General features: G+C 42.0%; 1 protein-coding gene across 1 annotated transcript in view; it reads right to left on the bottom strand.

Annotated features, from left to right (window-relative positions):
• The window catches only part of LOC108574032, a gene marked incomplete at its 3' end in the record, with an annotated part of 30,661 nt that extends 15,079 nt beyond the window's left edge, over nt 1-15,582 (bottom strand). Inside the window, exon 1 of the mRNA XM_017936529.1 lies at nt 15,514-15,582. Coding sequence (XP_017792018.1) covers nt 15,514-15,582 — 69 coding nt within the window. The remainder of the gene's footprint in view (nt 1-15,513) is intronic.
• Nucleotides 15,583-17,218: the final 1,636 nt, after the last annotated feature.

Below are 17,218 nucleotides of genomic sequence, written 5' to 3'. Positions count from 1 at the left end.
CCCCCCTCCCCTCTTCTCTCTGTCGTGAATTTCATCGAGAAACGAATATTTTCGCGCATCGACACCCGGCCAGGTTTCTGTTTCCTCTATAGACGCGTTTTACCTGACGCGAACGCGAACGAATCGCCGCCATAAATTATTCAAATCGCGCGTGCTCGACCGCGGCAAGCGTTATCGCGTGGAAACGCAACGGACTACGACGACGAGAAGTCACGGGTTGCCTTTTGCAAACTTTAACCGCCGTAGATGCTCTCCGTATTTTCCTTTTTCCCTCTCTTTTCTTTTTTCACCTCGGTGCTTTTTCAACCGTACGAGAGGAGAATCGCCAAGCTTTTGTTTGTATATTCGTGGCCGAGTGTGGATTTATGGAGATGAACGGAAGTGGGGTTTGTGCTAGCTTCCTGGAAGAAGCCGAAAGTGTAAACGGAAGTTTCTCCAAACGGAAATGTATCTGTAGGAATTTTTTCACGAAGTTGAAAGAAAAATTCTGCTAGTCTATTTAACGCTAGATTTACTGACATTTCTGTAAGACGAAAAATATACAAGGGCGCTTAAAACGATGGCTAAAATAACACGGTAGTTCGTTCGCTGGTAACAATCGGTAATTTTCTTTCGATGAATTTCGCGAGGTCGTAAATCCCGCTTACACTCCTAGGTGACGGTACAGGTTTGCTGCCCAATTGAGAAACTGATCTCTTTCGGTGATTCTAATTGAGATGCGAACAACTGTCGATGAGAAATCTGGTACGAGCGAATGATGCGAATTTTGTATTGCACTGTGTTTGACTGGGTTGGGTGTCACTGCGAGAGCGAGACTCCAAGCGTTGGTCAGAGAACGAACCGTGGAGTCGTCGCCCTGACGGAAAAGAGCATCGGTTATGGAGAGGAGAGGTTTTGTCGATGCGTTCGCTCGAGGAGGTTTATCGCGGGCCGATGTGAGTTTGGTACCCCGGTCTGGCGGTCGAGTTTGACTGATGAATTTTATGATGATAATCCGCCAGGCCGGGGTTTCCTCACGTGCATGGCGACGCAACACCCGTCCACCGTTGGGACCGTGCAGGCTTTGGGGTGTAGCCTGCAATCATTGTCAGTTCCCGTACTCTCCTGTGCTGTAAGGGCGTCCGAAAGCTAGGCTTGGTACTCTCCCTCTCTGAAGGGCGACCTCTCTCCCAGCAGAGTACAGAATGCTTGGTATTTATAGTTGAGCGTTACTAACGAAGCGCGGCTTATCAACAAGACGCGGCGCTAAGTGGTTTCCCGCGCGAAACCGCGAGACTCCCGCGTAAAACCGCGAGTCTCTCGCGTAAAACCGCGAGTCTACCGCAGATCGCAAGCTAGTTTCTTGTAGAAGCTTCTATCGCTTCGCGATTATTTGATTGACGACGAGGATAGAGTCGTCCCTCTCACTTCCTCTCGCGGAATGGAAATTTTTGTCGCCGTCTTCGTTGATGGTTGTTACAATAGGAAATATGGAGTACCTTAGACGATGGAAATTCTCTGTTTTGCATTCTAACACAGTTTGCACTTGGAACGAATTTACATAAGAGTTAGAAGTGGTCTCGTTTGCACTACTGCTAATTATGTTAATCCTTGGACGTTCCTCGTTTCTTTTCTCCTTTCCTCAACATCCAGACGGCGAACCTACCACGCGAACAACGTCCTCCTCTCTCTCTAGCTTCTCGAGTGCTATGTTACCGATAAGTGGCTCGATCCGTTCTTATTAAAATGGGTTTCTTCGGCTGCATTATGTACACTGCGACTCGAGCTTGTCACGCAAATGCGAACGTACACTCTGCCTTTGATTTATACGGTCATTTTGGTCACTATGCAATCATGACTTCATGAATGTATGTACGATTCAAGTGTTATTCGATTGATGTCGACCTACATTAACCTATTTTCAAATGGGGATAGATTGTGTAATACGCGTTATAGGAGAGAACGATCAGATTTCCGTTGTTTCGTAATTGGAGGTACTTTTGTTGCTTTTATCGAGGAATAAATATAAATTTTCTATACTATATATTTGAAATTTACGTTTATGTGACTTCATGAATGTATGTACGATTCAAGTGTTATTCGATTGATGTCGACCTACATTAACCTATTTTCAAATGGGGATAGATTGTGTAATACGCGTTATAGGAGAGAACGATCAGATTTCCGTTGTTTCGTAATTGGAGGTACTTTTGTTGCTTTTGTCGAGGAATAAATATAAATTTTCTATACTATATATTTGAAATTTACGTTTATCAATACCATTTGAACGCGTAGACGTCGCTCGATCATATAAGCGATACACTTTTGTTTTGTACCGTCATTTGTTCTGAGTATAACTTAAAAACGTGACAATGGACAAGAAGCAAATTCGTACCATATTTTTATATGAATTTAAATTAGGACGTAAAGAAACTGGCCGCAATATCAATCGTGTATTCGGCGAAAGCACAACTAACGATTATAATGCATAAAAAGTTATTTGTTGAACAACCAAGTTTGGTAACTCGTAAGGGACCAATTACTCCTATACGATAACGCCCGCCCGCACGTATCACAATTGACGATTCGGAAGATACACCCTCCTTGTTCCCCCGACTTATCCCCTACAGATTACCATTTTTTTTAAACATTTCGATAACTTTCTGCGAGAAAAAATCTTCCGCAATAAAGAGGATGCTGTAAATACCTTCGTGGAATTTATTCATTCTAGAACTCCTGATTTCTATTGTAACGGAATAGGAACTCTTGCAAAACGTTGGAAAAAGTGTATAGAATCTAATGGGAATTATTTCGATTAAATAAATTCATTCTAAGCAAAACTACACGCCTTTAAATCTCATGTACAGAAACCGCAATTTATTTCCGGACAACCTAATAGTATGTAAGAAAGGTTTCTGGTTTTCTGTTTTTTTGTTGGGATTCAATTGAAGGATTTGTACTGTATGTTCATAAATGAAAACAGTTGATCCAAGTGGGTCAACTTGTCCGGTGTGTAGTACCCGTGGACATTTATAAACGCTCAATAAACGTGTCCACGAAGTGCTATAAATGCACGCAGAAGTTGGGAAAACGGAGGATTTAGAACGTGCTCCACCTCAGCAACTTCGGTTCAGCGAGAAACAGAAATTAAAAGCTATGTAGCACCTCTTTACTTGATGACTGTTTCGAATAACGTACCTGAAGAAAGGGTATTGTCTGTACTTTTATCACGCTTTCTGTCTGAAGATAGTGTAAACGTTGGAAAACAGCTGCTTAATGTTTCTCTCTTCGTATTTGTCGTTATTTTAAGAATAACTTTCTTAATTTGTTTAATTTCGTATTTTCACAAATTTAGAATAAAAAGATTACGGAAAATGAAAAATTATTATGAAAGAGATACTTAATTTCGCTCGTTGCATTCGTTACTTTTTATGAAAATTATCTCTGAATTACACAAATGCTGAAAAAAATGAAAAATTAGTGCAAAGAGGATATTAAATTTCTCTCGTTGCATTCGTTATATTTCAAAAGAATTACTTCTAAATCTCACAAATGCTGAAAAAATGAAAAATGATTGTAGAGAAGACATTTAATTTCTCTCGTTGTATTCGTTATTTTTTAAAAGAATTATCTCTAAATTTCACAAATGCAGAAAAAAATGAAAAATTAGTGTAAAGAAGATATTTAATTTCTCTGGTTGCATTTGTTATTTTTTAAGAAAATTATCTCTAAATTACACAAATGCAGAAGAAAAAGCACCGAAACTCTCGTTATAAGGGGTGCAACAATAATCTCGCTTAACAAAAATTTATTCGAAATTCGAGAGAATCCATTTCCAGGAGAAAAGGCTGGTACAATGCTATTATGATGGTAACAATTGCCGTTTCTTTTGTCGAAACTGTTATTTCAAACGTAGCGCCGGGCTCGTGCATCCCCTATTACAGGGACGAATGTTATTACGTAAAAATCGATCGTGCAAATGGTTGCCGGCACGCGTTTCGTTTGGTTAATTACTCCTTTGTCGCGCGAGCATCGCGTATATTGCGGCTTTCGTAACAGGAGAACCGTGTATTAATAAACTCGCGGAGCTTTTCATTTAACCGCTTTCTTGCGTCACCGTGAGCCGCCATTTTTCCAAATCACAGCTTTAACCGCTTCTCTATGGGAAAAATTGCCAACTGGAAGCTTCTAGATTCACGTGTTCTACGTTGAATACACTTCACGTGTTTTGAAAACCGAGGAATTCGAATTGAAACTTAATTTAATCTAACATAACCTAACTTTTTGTCGTAACTGGCGTTCAGAAGTATTGGGACACTCGTTATAAAGAAGTGTATGCTTCGAGATTGACGTATTCTACGGTGAATACACTTCACGTGTTTTGAAAATTGAGGAATTCGAATTGAAACTGAATTTAGTCTAACGTAACCTAACTTTTTGTCGTAACTGGCGTTCAGAAGTATTGGGACACTCGTTATAGCGAAGTGTATGCTTCGAGATTGACGTATTCTACGTTGAATACACTTCACGTGTTTTGAAAACCGAGGAATTCGAATTGAAACTTAATTTAGTCTAACATAACCTAACTTTTTGTCGTAACTGGCGTTCGTGAGTGTTAAGACACCCATTATATTCGTGTAGAAAGTGTTGTATGATTCAAGTTACATTTCCTCGCCAAAGTTAGTGTGATGAAAAAAGATATTAACAGAATTCGGCAGATTTCGTTAAATTTTGGTAGATTTCAATGGAATCCACTAGATTTTCTTAGATTTCAGTATACTTCACATTCGCCAAGTCTCTCAACACTTCCCTCCGGAAGTGTATTTCGTCTTTAAAGCTGCTGAAACGTGAAGCTTCGTATAATATTCTCCCTCTAAACTTTTTCACGCAGAAAGTGTAGAAAATTTATTCGAGTACCGGAAGAGAGAACAAAGAAGCATCGATACATGGAAGTACACGTAGCGAGACCACCGTAAAATATGAAGGACATTCCTTCAGGATCGCCCCTATAAATCAGAGTACCGAGGAAAATTTCCACCGTGTACACACGCGTTGTGTGTGCACGTTGAAAAAACTACAAGTCTATCCTTCAAACTTTTGATATCTGATACTTGCGAGTAAATCACGAGGCCGAAGAGTATTTTACAGCACACCGTGTATATATGTATGATCGTTATAAGGGTCGTCCCTCTGAGTGTTCTCATCGTCGCGTCTTTTATCTACCCTCTTTGTCAATTCCGCGCTTCCATTCCGGCCAACGAAACGCGAATGACACTTGGCAATTCTTTTTGTAACTCAATCGACGGCATACAGGAGTCGACGTTGAAATTTTTCTCTCGATTTTCACCGGCTAGGAAAGAGAATTCTCTCCCGGTTTCTTTTTTGTTTTTGTTTTGTGAAAACGCCTGTCGTTTCAACTGTCATGGTAAAAGACGCGTGATTCGAAGGACGAGAGACGATTCATCTCTGGTGAATTTAGCGTGAATCGTGGAACAGCAGGAAATTAAGATAATTAGGTGTAGCGATATAAACCAGGCAGTTTGGACCGTATTAATTTCCGCGTCGAATCGACGAGATTCACGCGATCGTGGGTACAATGCCGTTCATAAGTATTTGGACACCTGTTATATTGTGTGATTTAAATTGCATTTTAGTGTTGTATATTAAGAAAAATGTAGTGTTCAAAAATTAGTGTTTTTTTTTGTTCGTTGTAGATCTGTGAAAAAAATAGGAAGAGGACAAGATTTCATTATTTTTGTGCTTGATATAATATAGCTTGGGTAGATTTTTAAAATTTAAAATATGGTTTTCACTTAATTACGATACTATGAATTTTTTTAAATTGGTAACTGCAATTCTCTTTAGACAAGTTCAATGACCTTTAACAAACTCAATTTCTCGTCAATGTTTAGTCTGCCGTAGTCAATGACCCACGGTTAGGATTTTATTTTTATGAGAAATTTTTAGAAGGTTGATCTCATGCTACAACTTTCCAGAAAAAAATTGTTGTTTCCAAGGCCTTAATAATTTTGTAACGACTGTTTCCTCTTGCTTCACGTGCAATAAACGTCCTACGATGCTTCTGAACGGGAGATCGATTCGATGAATTATACCGGCGAAGCAACAGCTCGTTTCACACACGGTGTTCAAATGCAGGTTGCTTGGTGAAAAGTTAGGTTTCAGGGTCAGGTATTGGCGTGTACACGTGACCCAGTTGACGGAGCGTATAATAGAACTGTTGAATACTTCCTGCAGTCTCTTCACTTCGTTTCCAAGTTAATCGTATCGGGCAACCGGCTGAAACAATGTCGGACACGCTTCTCGCCAGATCCAGACACGTTCGCGAACGGAATAATGCCAACTTTAAATTTATACGCGGCAGTCGCGACGGTTTCCCTTTTTCGCGGTCGTTTCCTTGCCATTGCCGACGCGGCTTTGTGCAAGATAATGACGAAGTTATTCTTGTTGTATTGAACTTTGTGTGACGGTATTCTTGCGGTCGAAATTATGCGATGACGATAGCGGTTACTGTTGCGGTATCGTTAAATGTTTGCCTGTGCCTGGGTAGGTTTAAGAGGCGTAAAACGAGGGTGATAAGAGAGAAAGTTAGATAGAGTCATCAGAGTGTTGTGCATAGAGTTATAAATGTTTGCCTGTGCCTGGGTAGGTTTAAGAGGCGTAAAACGAGGGTGATAAGAGAGAAAGTGGTAGAATTGAAGTGTTGTAAATAGGGGCAGCGTTAGATAGAGTCATCAGAGTGTTGTGCATGGAGTTCCAGATAGAGTAGGGGTGTTATGGACAGAGTCAGAGTGTTGCAGAGAAAGAGAGTCAGAGTTGTCGATAGAGTCGTCAAAGTGTTGAAAATAAAGTTAGAGTGTTGTGAATAGAGTCGAAGTGTTGTAGGAATTGTTAGAGTGCTGCAGAGAGAGAGCCAGAGTTGTAAATAGAGCAGGAGTGCTGTGGGTAGAGTTGGAGCGTTATTGATATAGTCGTAGTGTGTTGCAAATAGAGTAAGAGTGTTGTGGATAGAGTCGAAGTGTTGTAAAAGTCCTTAGAGTGTTGCAGAGAGAGAGCTAGAGTTGCAGATAGAGCAGGAGTGCTGTGGGTAGAGTTGGAGCGTTATTAATAGAGTCCAAGTGTTGTGGATAGAGTCATCAGTGTGTTGCAAATAGAGCAAGAGTGTTACGGATAGAGTCGAAGTGTTGCAAGAGTCCTTAGAGTGTTGCAGAGAGAGAGAGCTAGAGTTGCAGATAGAGTAGGAGCGTTATTAGTAGAGTCGAAGTGTTGCAAATAGAGCAAGAGTGTTGCAAATAGAGTCGAAGTGTTGTCAGAGTGTTGCTGAGAATGTTATATGAGTTATCTGACAATGAATTGTCTCAACAGTATAGATACAACACTATCTTCACATTAAGAGTTACTTCTCTTAAAATTTTCAAACTTCTCTGCACAAGATAAATATAGATCCTTCTCCGAGTCTCATTCCCTCCATATTTTTTCTCGTATATTCTTCAAACCACCAGTTAAAAGGAGCACGAAGATGACGCCGTTGCATAACCCGTTGTTTACGCGAGACTGAAAATACGATCGGTGAAAATAGCTCAAGGAAGATATCTCTTTCAGAGCACTTTTTGCACCCGTCCCTGCAACAATTCTTGATTAAATCGATAACGACGGTGCGAGGAGAATTGTGCACGAAGGTTTACGACGTTCTACGTTCAACGTAAAATGAAACTCCCGCGAGAATCTCGCGTTGCTTGTAATATTAAAATGAAGAACGGTTGCTAAACACCGTGTACAACGAAAGAAAACAGTTCTTTCACGGATATTCTTTCGCAAAAGAAATCAAACTACTAGAAAAAGTAGTTTTCCCACTTACATTTTCCTGCACGGAAAACATTCTTACCAAGAACCGTTCTTCTTCAGCCGGCCAGATCTCGCGAACTCCATTTCCACAGATATTTCTATCCAACTATCTGCATCTTCAACATCGCGAAACTCTACAACGGTGAAATTCCTCCCCATTAGAAAGTCTGCTTTCTCGAGTGAAAATCTGTTCGGTCGTTAACGCGAAGAAGGCGGCAGAATCACCAGGGGGGAGAAGAAATCGAACCATCCGGAAAACGACGTCGTTCACAGCTGAATAACGAAACGAGGGATACCCGTTGTTGACGAACAATCGGAATTATTAAAAATTCCATTAAACCGCGAGATGCAGCGTCAATATTCAACCATCCTCTCAGTTTTTCTCTCTTTTTCACGGAGATTCTATTTCGAACCAGGCGTAAGTCACGCAACAACCACTTCGCCACTCTAAATATTTCAACGCGAGCGGAGAATCTCGAACGGAGGCTGCGCGGATAAAGACGCGTAGATTTGTCGGTATTTGCAAAGGTAATCGGTGGTTATCGTGTAAAAGCTTGCGGGAGACAATGGGGCGAGGATGGCCAGAGCAAGGCTAAGTCCCCCACATTTGGTGCCCGTATGAATTCTCACCACCTTTCTAGCCTGACGATCGCCAGACCCCGCAGAACCGGTAAGGTTTTCCCCAAAAGGAGAGCGGCTTTCCCTTTTTGAGGGAAAGAACCAGCGTACGAAAGGAGATTGAACATTGAGTGATTGAGACTGAAACATCGCGAAGTCTGTAAAAACGCGCGGCCAAATGAATACCATCCTGACAAAGTAGTGTCGCATTAGACTTTATTACAATCGCGATTCGCGGTTCGATTCCGTGGAAATTTTACGACGCAACCATTCGAATCCTGCTGCGAATTATTCAACCACGTTCTTCTTGCTCCTCCAGGTCGTATCTTGCGCTTCTCCTGATTAATGGCCGAGTATCGCGCACTTGCTGGCACACCGGGATGAAATTTTAATTAGCGTCAGAGGATAGCTGCGCGTTGCTCGTTTTCCGATTAACGAAGTTTCGCTGTTTCTTTAAGGGAAAAAAGGGAGGGTGTAAGGGAAGACTTATTGTTACAGCTTCGTAGAGGGAATAGAAAGTTGTTTGGAGTTGAAAGTTTCGAATGGAGTGACAATTTCCTTGCTCGCTGGAAGATTGATGCAAATATCTTGCATAGGACGTTTCATTTTTCAATAGAGAAGAAAAGTATTGTAGTCTTCTTAAGAGTGAAAATGAAAAATTGATAGGAATTATGTAGAAATGTCGTGTGAATGGGTGTCATATGGAGAATTATGAGCAGAGGAGGACTAACTGTACAGTTTGCACGCTTTTCTGAATTGACTTTGTTGGATTTTTCTTTATGGGGACACCTTAAATGTTCAGCTTATGATAGTATGGAAATTCTGAAAAATCTCCGAAAAATATTTGAAACAAATGTGACAAATTTAGAATACACCAGAAATTTTTTAGCGTCTTTAACAGTTTATGAAACGTTGGTACGAAGAGTGTATAGTTGCAGAAGGAAATAATTTTCAGCAATTTTTTTAAGTAAGTTTTAAGCATTTCTTCGTAAAGAAAAAGTGTTTATATCTCGGAAAGGAAGAGTTTCAGTACTTTTTCTCATCTTTAAGAGTAGAATAGGGTACCAAAGTTTAGTCACCTATTTTAATATCACTCTGTACATTTCTTAGAATTAGTTATCCAAAATTTCTTAAAATAGAAACGTCTCGACAATGATAACTCCGAAAAGATGCTCGAAACATCCTTTATATCTCCTTGAAAGCTAGAAAATCTCTTTCAAACTTTTGGAAGTTTATTTAAAATTGGAAGGTAGGAAGCCAGATGGAATTATAGAGGAAGAATAGCCGTGCTTTCGAATGTCGTTACCTAACATATTGAATAAGGGAGGAGTATAGGAAATATTTTGGTTGCAATTTAGGGAAGAATGGTATTGAGAGGAACGAGTGCTCGACTCGCCAACTCGAAGTCAGGTTCTCCTCCCCTTCTGTCGCTTCACCCCCAGTCGATCAAGTTTTTCCTCGAAATTTAATCTCGAGGGGTCGTGGTGTGCCAGCCGGACGAGTCGAACACGGATATCCCGTGAAACAGACGGCGTCCACGAGGACACGTTTGCTTAAAGAGACCGGAATGAAAGTTTACCGGAGTGTTCTGTGCGTCGGGGGTTCCTAAATAAATTTCTTCTTATCCGTGCTTTACCAATCGCTTGCGGCTCTTCTTCGCCCCACCCACACCATTCACCTCCGACATTTTTCTTTCCTTTTTTGCTTCGACGTGTTCCTTGTACGTTGAGAGAGACCAGAGGGAGAGGAAGAGAGAAGACAAGTGTGACGAGAGAGAGAGAGGAGAGACCAGAGGGAGAGAAAGAGAGAAGACAAGAGTGGCGAGGGAGAGAGAGAGAGAAGAGAGTCCTTTTTTGCTTCGACGTGTTCCTTGTACGTTGAGAGAGACCAGAGGGAGAGGAAGAGAGAAGGCAAGAGTGGCGAGAGAGAGAGAGAAGAGAGGAGAGACCAGAGGGAGAGAAAGAGAGAAGACAAGTGTGGCGAGAGAGAGAGAGGAGAGACTAGAGAGAAAGAAAGAGAGAAGACAAGAGTGGCGAGAGAGAGAGAGAGAGAGAGAAGAGAGGAGAGACCAGAGGGAGAGAAAGAGAGAAGATAAGAGTGGCGAGAGAGAGAGAGAGAAGAGAGAAGAGAGAAGAGACTAGAGAGAGAGAAAGAGAGAAGATAAGAGTGGCGAGAGAGAGAGAGAAGAGAGGAGAGACCAGAGGGAGAGAAAGAGAGAAGACAAGAGTAGCGAGAGAGAGAGAGAGAGAGAGAGAGAGAGAGAGAAGACAAGAGGGGCGAGAGGGGGAGAGAGAAGAGAAGAGAAGAGAAGAAAAGGGAGAGAGGGAGAGATTACAGTCGCGATTGTTTCCATTTTCATTCAGCGGTGCTTTTGTCGAGGCGTGTGAGATGTAACGAGATGAAACACTGATTCAATCTTGAAGGACATAAATCGCGGGGGATCGAGGTGCACCGGCCTTTTCAGACATTCACTCATTGGGAATTCATCGGTATCGATCGCGTTGCGTGTAAAGTCGAGGTGAAATACGGTGTTTCTTAAACTTTTCGAATTGAACTTTCTTTAATGCTATCAGGTTTTAAGCGAATTAAATATTGACAAGCTTCAGTGATACTTTGAAATTAACGCGTTCGGTATGGACCTGAAATTTAGGAAATGTTACGACCGGACGGTTCAATTTTATCAAAGAATTTTTTAGTTTCTAATTTTCGAAGCTATAAAATATAAGGTATAAAATAATGTGGTGATCCTTCTCTGTCTATTCAATCTTTTTTGTTATCTATGCTGAAGTGACCCACCGGTGGGTCACGTTGACAAACAAGAGCATCATTCGATGACCCACGGTGGGTCACTCCGTCTATTCAATTTTTGTCGTCCTCAGTGACCCACAGTGGGTCACGTCGAATGAAATAACAGCATCACTCGATGACCCACCGGTGGGTCACACCATCCAGAACACGTTAAATTCCCCCTAAAATACTCTAATCCTGACAATTCAATCTCCCCTACAAAGTGTCCAAAAATCCAAGTATCAAAGCCACAACAAAAACTCCCCATTTAACCAACAAACGCGACGAAGATCATCAATCGAGAGGTAACACAATTCCAGCGAACGTCCGCGATGCAAACGGCTCTAATCGTAATCGAAACCCAGCTCTCGTACCGCTCGTTTTCTCCTACTGCGTTACGTGCGCTGTTATCGTCGATAATTAATCGTGTTCGACCATCCATAGCCCATTATCAACTCCTAATTAACCGTATATCTCGAGCAGTATAAAATTTCTTCGCTTTAAAACCGGATACCACGAACGAGAGAGAGAGAGAGAGACACGTCCGTCCTGTGTCGAGAGTACGTTCCACTCGGTTCAGGAAATTTAAACGATCCCCTTTTACCGTTTAGGTCCCTCGCGAAACGCTCGAGTTGTGCACGTTGATCACAGCCGAAACGAGCTCTCACCACCCTCTCTGCGTTTTTGTTACCGTCGTCATCCTGTTTGTCTTGTTCCTTTCGAACGAACGTTATAACTCGTCTGCACGGAAAAATACGAACACTATACGCTTTGCAAAAACAATGAAATTCTTTTTTCCCGCCTTTAATATCCCACCTCTTTTTTGCCACGTTAAGCTTTGGATTTGCTGATTTTTCAACATTGATAAAACTGTGTGAAAGATGTCAAAGTGAGAGAATCTTTTTTTCTCGCACGGTAGAACTGCTTTCCCCAGGGATTTGATGTTTTTCCGCAAAATTGGAGAAGAGCGAAGAGGAGAGAGAGAGAGGTTGGGGGAGATAAGTTAATAATACAACTGTTGCTGGTTATTAAGGTAGGAAGTTTTTGAGGAGGGGAACACGTTCCCTCCATTCGGCTAATTACGGATTAAAAAAGCGGACTTTACGAAGCTGAAACGATACTCCACGCTTATTCAGATTCTCATCGCGTATTCACAACGTTCAGAAAGCTGTTTCGTTTCAGCCGCTGCTTTCGAAGCGGATTAAACTCCGTGAAATAGGACTTCTATCAACGTATCCCCGGTACCGGGTATGTTTATTCTAGCTGAACCGATGAGACTCGGCCCATTCAACCGTGCACCGTAACTTTTAACCCTTTAAACACGCGTATTTTATCTGGAAATTCACTTTGCAGGAAATTTCCCACCCAAGAGAGAGACCGAGTAACACTTTTAATTCCATATCTCTTCCATTTTTTCTCGTTCGTTAAAAAATCAGCGGTTCTTAACGCGTTCATTGCCACGTTGGTCACCTGTCACCGGAAATTGCCTCCTCGATGGAGCCACGGTGGTCAAATGTTTAGAATAATTGAAACAAAATGAATATCTATGGGGTTGAAATTTGGAATTGTGATCCGCGTTCGGAAAGTGTATTTAAAATAGTAATTTATTAGCAAAAGTAAATGTTTACGTTAACTATAAGCCACGCTATTTTCACTTCACTATCTATTCCACGCTTTCTGCTCAAGCTCTCTTCTCTTCCAAATCTTCCAGTTTCTCAAGAAACGAACGAGCGGAGGCAAAAACATATCGTCGACTAAAAAATTTTTAACATCGTAGCTAAATAGACAATGTTTCAAATTAAAAGAAAAAATAATAATGTAGTATCGGGGCCTCCATACTCAAATAGGGAATCGACGAAGGATAATAGAGAGGGCGTTATTGGCGTAGCGGACAAAGTCTCGGCTTGCCAACTCGAAGGTCCCGGGTTCGATTCCCGGTTGGGTCCCCAAATACTTTTTCTTCGATTTCTTCAATAATAAAGCGTAATAATCATCAATGCAATATTAAGTAATGAAAATTCCAACCCTCTGAGAGCAATACGTAAATCTGAGGTGGAAGTGAACGTGTTAACGATCGTTTCAACCCATCCACGGAGATGCAAATTGTAGCAGTCAGCTTTCTTCGCGTTCCCGCATGGCTGGCTTGCAGTCCAGTTGTATCTCGTGCTTGAATTAACACTGAAGCAAGCACGCACGCGGGTTGATAACACACGAAGGCAGGCGGCCTGTAATCGTCGCACGTTTTCGCGAATTATGGTCGTACAAGCGTGTGTTACACGATCCTCTGTAACCTTATGCAGGAGGAAACGAGGAACGAAGGAAAAGCGTCGAAGGAGAGGCTTTCGTCCACCAGCGACGTGTTTCACCGTTGGATCTCGTACGGAAGAAAAGCCTTTGTATGGAAATTGAACGCTCTGGCCAACGTAGTTTTCGAGGAAGTGATAACGGCTAAGTGTCGAGCAAACAGGTATGGTACCTCGAATGCTTTTGCTTTGGCCGGTGTTCGGAAAGTAAGGGTGAAACGAGGATGACACTCGAGATTGATTCACGATCTCGTGGTTTATTCCCCTGACTGGCGGTTTCCTTGTGAAACCACGTTGTTGATAGACTCGAGGAATTTTGTCAAGTTACAGATTTAGGGGAAAGTGGGGAAATTACGAAGACCTAAGGAAAAAGGTAGTAACTTTGTTATCGTTTATATACAAACACGTATTATCTGTTTGTATAGTTTTGTAATGAACTTTAACAAAATTTAAAAATAAAACCAAACCGTTGCTGTTCGTGATTTCCTAACTGTCGCAGGGTAATCATGAATGCTACTTAGTTTCTTACAAAAGTCGCATAAAAAAAAATCGCTGCACTTTTCGTAATGCATAATCCATTAGCATTGAACGTTAGTATTAAGATAATTATACTTGCAAAAGCTATACTTGTTTTACTTTCTTCAAAAAAATTAGACGATGACGAGCAAAAATCTTCGATAGTTTTTACCTCGATCAGTGTGCCTGTCGATTGTTTTGCATTGGTGACCTAGCGTTGCATTCGGTACAAGCAATCATGTGGCAAAAGAAGGAATTGTTCATGCTTTTCTAGGACTATATATGTATGTATATGCGAATTCGAAATTACCCCACGTTACTTTCTACAAGAAAGTAACACAAGAGAATATTCGTTTCTATTCGAGGAATTTAACGAGAACGTTAGGAGAGGTAAATGGTTCGTGTAGAGTACTTTCGTGGATAGAGAACTTTCATCAGGGGTTATGAAATTTGAAGAAAGGAGGGCCAACTCGCACGTCCCATTCGCGCATATTAACAAACGAAATTGCTCGTTTACTCGGCATCTTTTCTCCACTTTGCTTCTTCCAACCCATTTTCCGCTTGATGAGCTGATATGATCCTCGCACTTAGAGCTCCCTTATTTCCTCGCGCTATTCTGTAATTGTCTGCGCCAACAATGGCGACTTGGAGGGAAGATGGAGGGAAAAGGTAGCCTGTAAACAATCTGCTCTGTTATCTCCCATTGTCAGGCGTAACGATTTCTATTTTTACTAGCTCGATTCCTTTTATCTCCCTTTTCACTTTTTTACAACTTTTGCTATAATTTTACACATGTAAATAACAATAGAGAATAGTTGTTGAATTTATTCGTCATATCCTCTATAAATGTGATTGAACGTTTAGAGAAATTGGTTGGCTAAATTATTGGGTACGGTAGCTTCTATGTTTCGCCAACAGAGGGACAATTAGCACTAACCTTTCTCACTGGTGCCCGCTAAGGCTCTTATTAGTATATATATACTTTCTAACGTGAGTCTAAGGGTCTCCTAGGAGATCCGAGATGAAACGCATCTTTCTTTCCTTTACCGACCATCCTCTTTCTATTTATTTCCTCCATCCATAACCAACCACCATAACTGTATCGTTCACCCTGTTCCAAGGGTTCTGGGGTAAGTGCCGTGCTATTCTTCACAACCTCTTACCAGAAAGCACCACCCTTGCCTTCTCTCCCCACTCTGTCTGCCAGCCTTTCTCTGGAAACAAAGTTCTCATTCTTAAAGCAACATTGGGGTTGTCCCTAAACTTTCCACATGCTTTCTTTCGAGCAATCAATCTTGTGACATCTCTTGATATTAGGTATTGTGACTTTGAGTCATAAATACACTCGAGAGTTACATGCTGACTTAGTACCTGCTGTGATGGCTAAACTAAAGTCCATCTCTCTGGTTCACCCTTGTTTTCTGCAAGTTTCTTGCGTATTACTCACTGGAACCTTGTGTTCTTGTTGTTGGTTGTCAAGCTCTGCAGCTTTAGATCGTCTGTTAACGTAAATCATGTCTTCTAAACGGTACGACGGTACAAAAATTTGTATCTGCGAGCCTCAGGTGAGTCCATGGATGTGATAGTAAGTTCTCAAACAGTCGCACTGTTATAAATCAAAAGCAAAATGGCGAGGAGTTTAATTCCCTTTGAATACACGGTGGCTAACACAACCAATAACACCACTCGTGTAAAAAATCCTCAAACAATTTACACATTATCACCAGATCTCACTTCCCTCATATACCATCCTCAAAGGGAGACAACTTCCTCTTTGCCTTTTCCCTGAAACAACACGGCCAAGCGTCACCAGCTCGCCATCAGTATTTACATGTTCATTCTCGTCTGCAAACTTTCCTTTCGACGGCGTCGCGCGTCGAGTCAACTCAGCCGCGTCGTCGTCATCGTCGTCGTTGAACGACTCTAACGGGACAAAGAAAACTTTCGTTTCACCGAGCCTTGGCGCTGCTGCACCTTTGAAAAGGAGCAATCAACGTGGCAAACGGCGCGAGCGAGCGCGCACGCGAGAAATCTTGCCTCTGGTCGTTAAGCGGCGCTGCAAATCCTTCAGGCCACGAATTATCCGTTTCACAGGATAACAGATAAGAGATAACGAGCTGGCCACCAGGCTGTTCCAGCCGGCGAGAGAGAGAGAGAGAGAGAGAGAGAGAGCGCGTTCCTCTGTGCACGAGTCGGCCATTTGCATAGCCGCCACTTGGTCTACGGATCGCCCGTGAGCTAGCCGCCAAAGGCGGACCATTACCGTTTGTATTCATGCCCGAATCTCCCCGGAGGACGCGAGTTAAATCACCCTCCGTCGATGACGATTTGCTCGTGTGACTGGATAATTTATATTTCGCACAAGATGTTCCACGGAATATTCCTACAATTTCCAAACGAGCGTTATCCGAGTTATCGCGTTAAACATTCGGGATCTCGTGTGTCGGAGATCCAAGGATATCGAAGAACACACGGTTTGTCTCTAGCCACCAAAACATCCCGAGGGAATTTCTTGCTTGGAAAATTCGTACTCTCAGCGAGAAACAGGATTTTTACCACGATTTTCGTGGTGGTGGTCGTCGATTACACTGGGACAGTTTACTTTTGATCGATACACTGTCGACACGTTGTCGACGATGGCACACGGTGCTAGGCAATTTGTGTCGACACATTGTCGACGATGGCACACGGTGGTAGGAAACTTGTGTCGACACGTTGTCGACGATGGCACACAATGCAAGTCAATCTGTGTCGACAATGTTTCGACGGCAGCAGCGAAGGAAGAAACTAAGATAACGAGGCCTTTAAGAATTTTTCTATTACCATGTGCAACAACGAATAAAGAGATTTTGGTGGAACATACGTGTGTATTCTGAGTAAGTTGATTGGAAAGTGAAAGAAAGGTAGGAAAGTCAGAATTGAAGCTCCACTGTCTGGTGTTTCTTCCATGATTCAGTTTATGAGGAGTACGCGTGACAAACAGCCCACGTCAATTGGGCTAGAGTCCCTCAGGTCTCGTAATGTACAGGGTATCCCAGTTGAAAGAGGCCACTTAAATATCACCTTCCTCTTTTACGATACCAGAAATGTTTGCAGGAAAATTTGAATGGTTTCGAAAGAGGAGTACCATGGAAGAAATGCAAGACAACACT

This window comes from Habropoda laboriosa, unplaced genomic scaffold (genome assembly GCF_001263275.1).
Source record: "Habropoda laboriosa isolate 0110345459 unplaced genomic scaffold, ASM126327v1 scaffold145, whole genome shotgun sequence".
NCBI lineage: Eukaryota > Metazoa > Arthropoda > Insecta > Hymenoptera > Apidae > Habropoda > Habropoda laboriosa.
The sequence above is the reverse complement of the archived record's forward strand: the minus strand, read 5'-3'. Positions and strand labels throughout refer to the sequence as shown.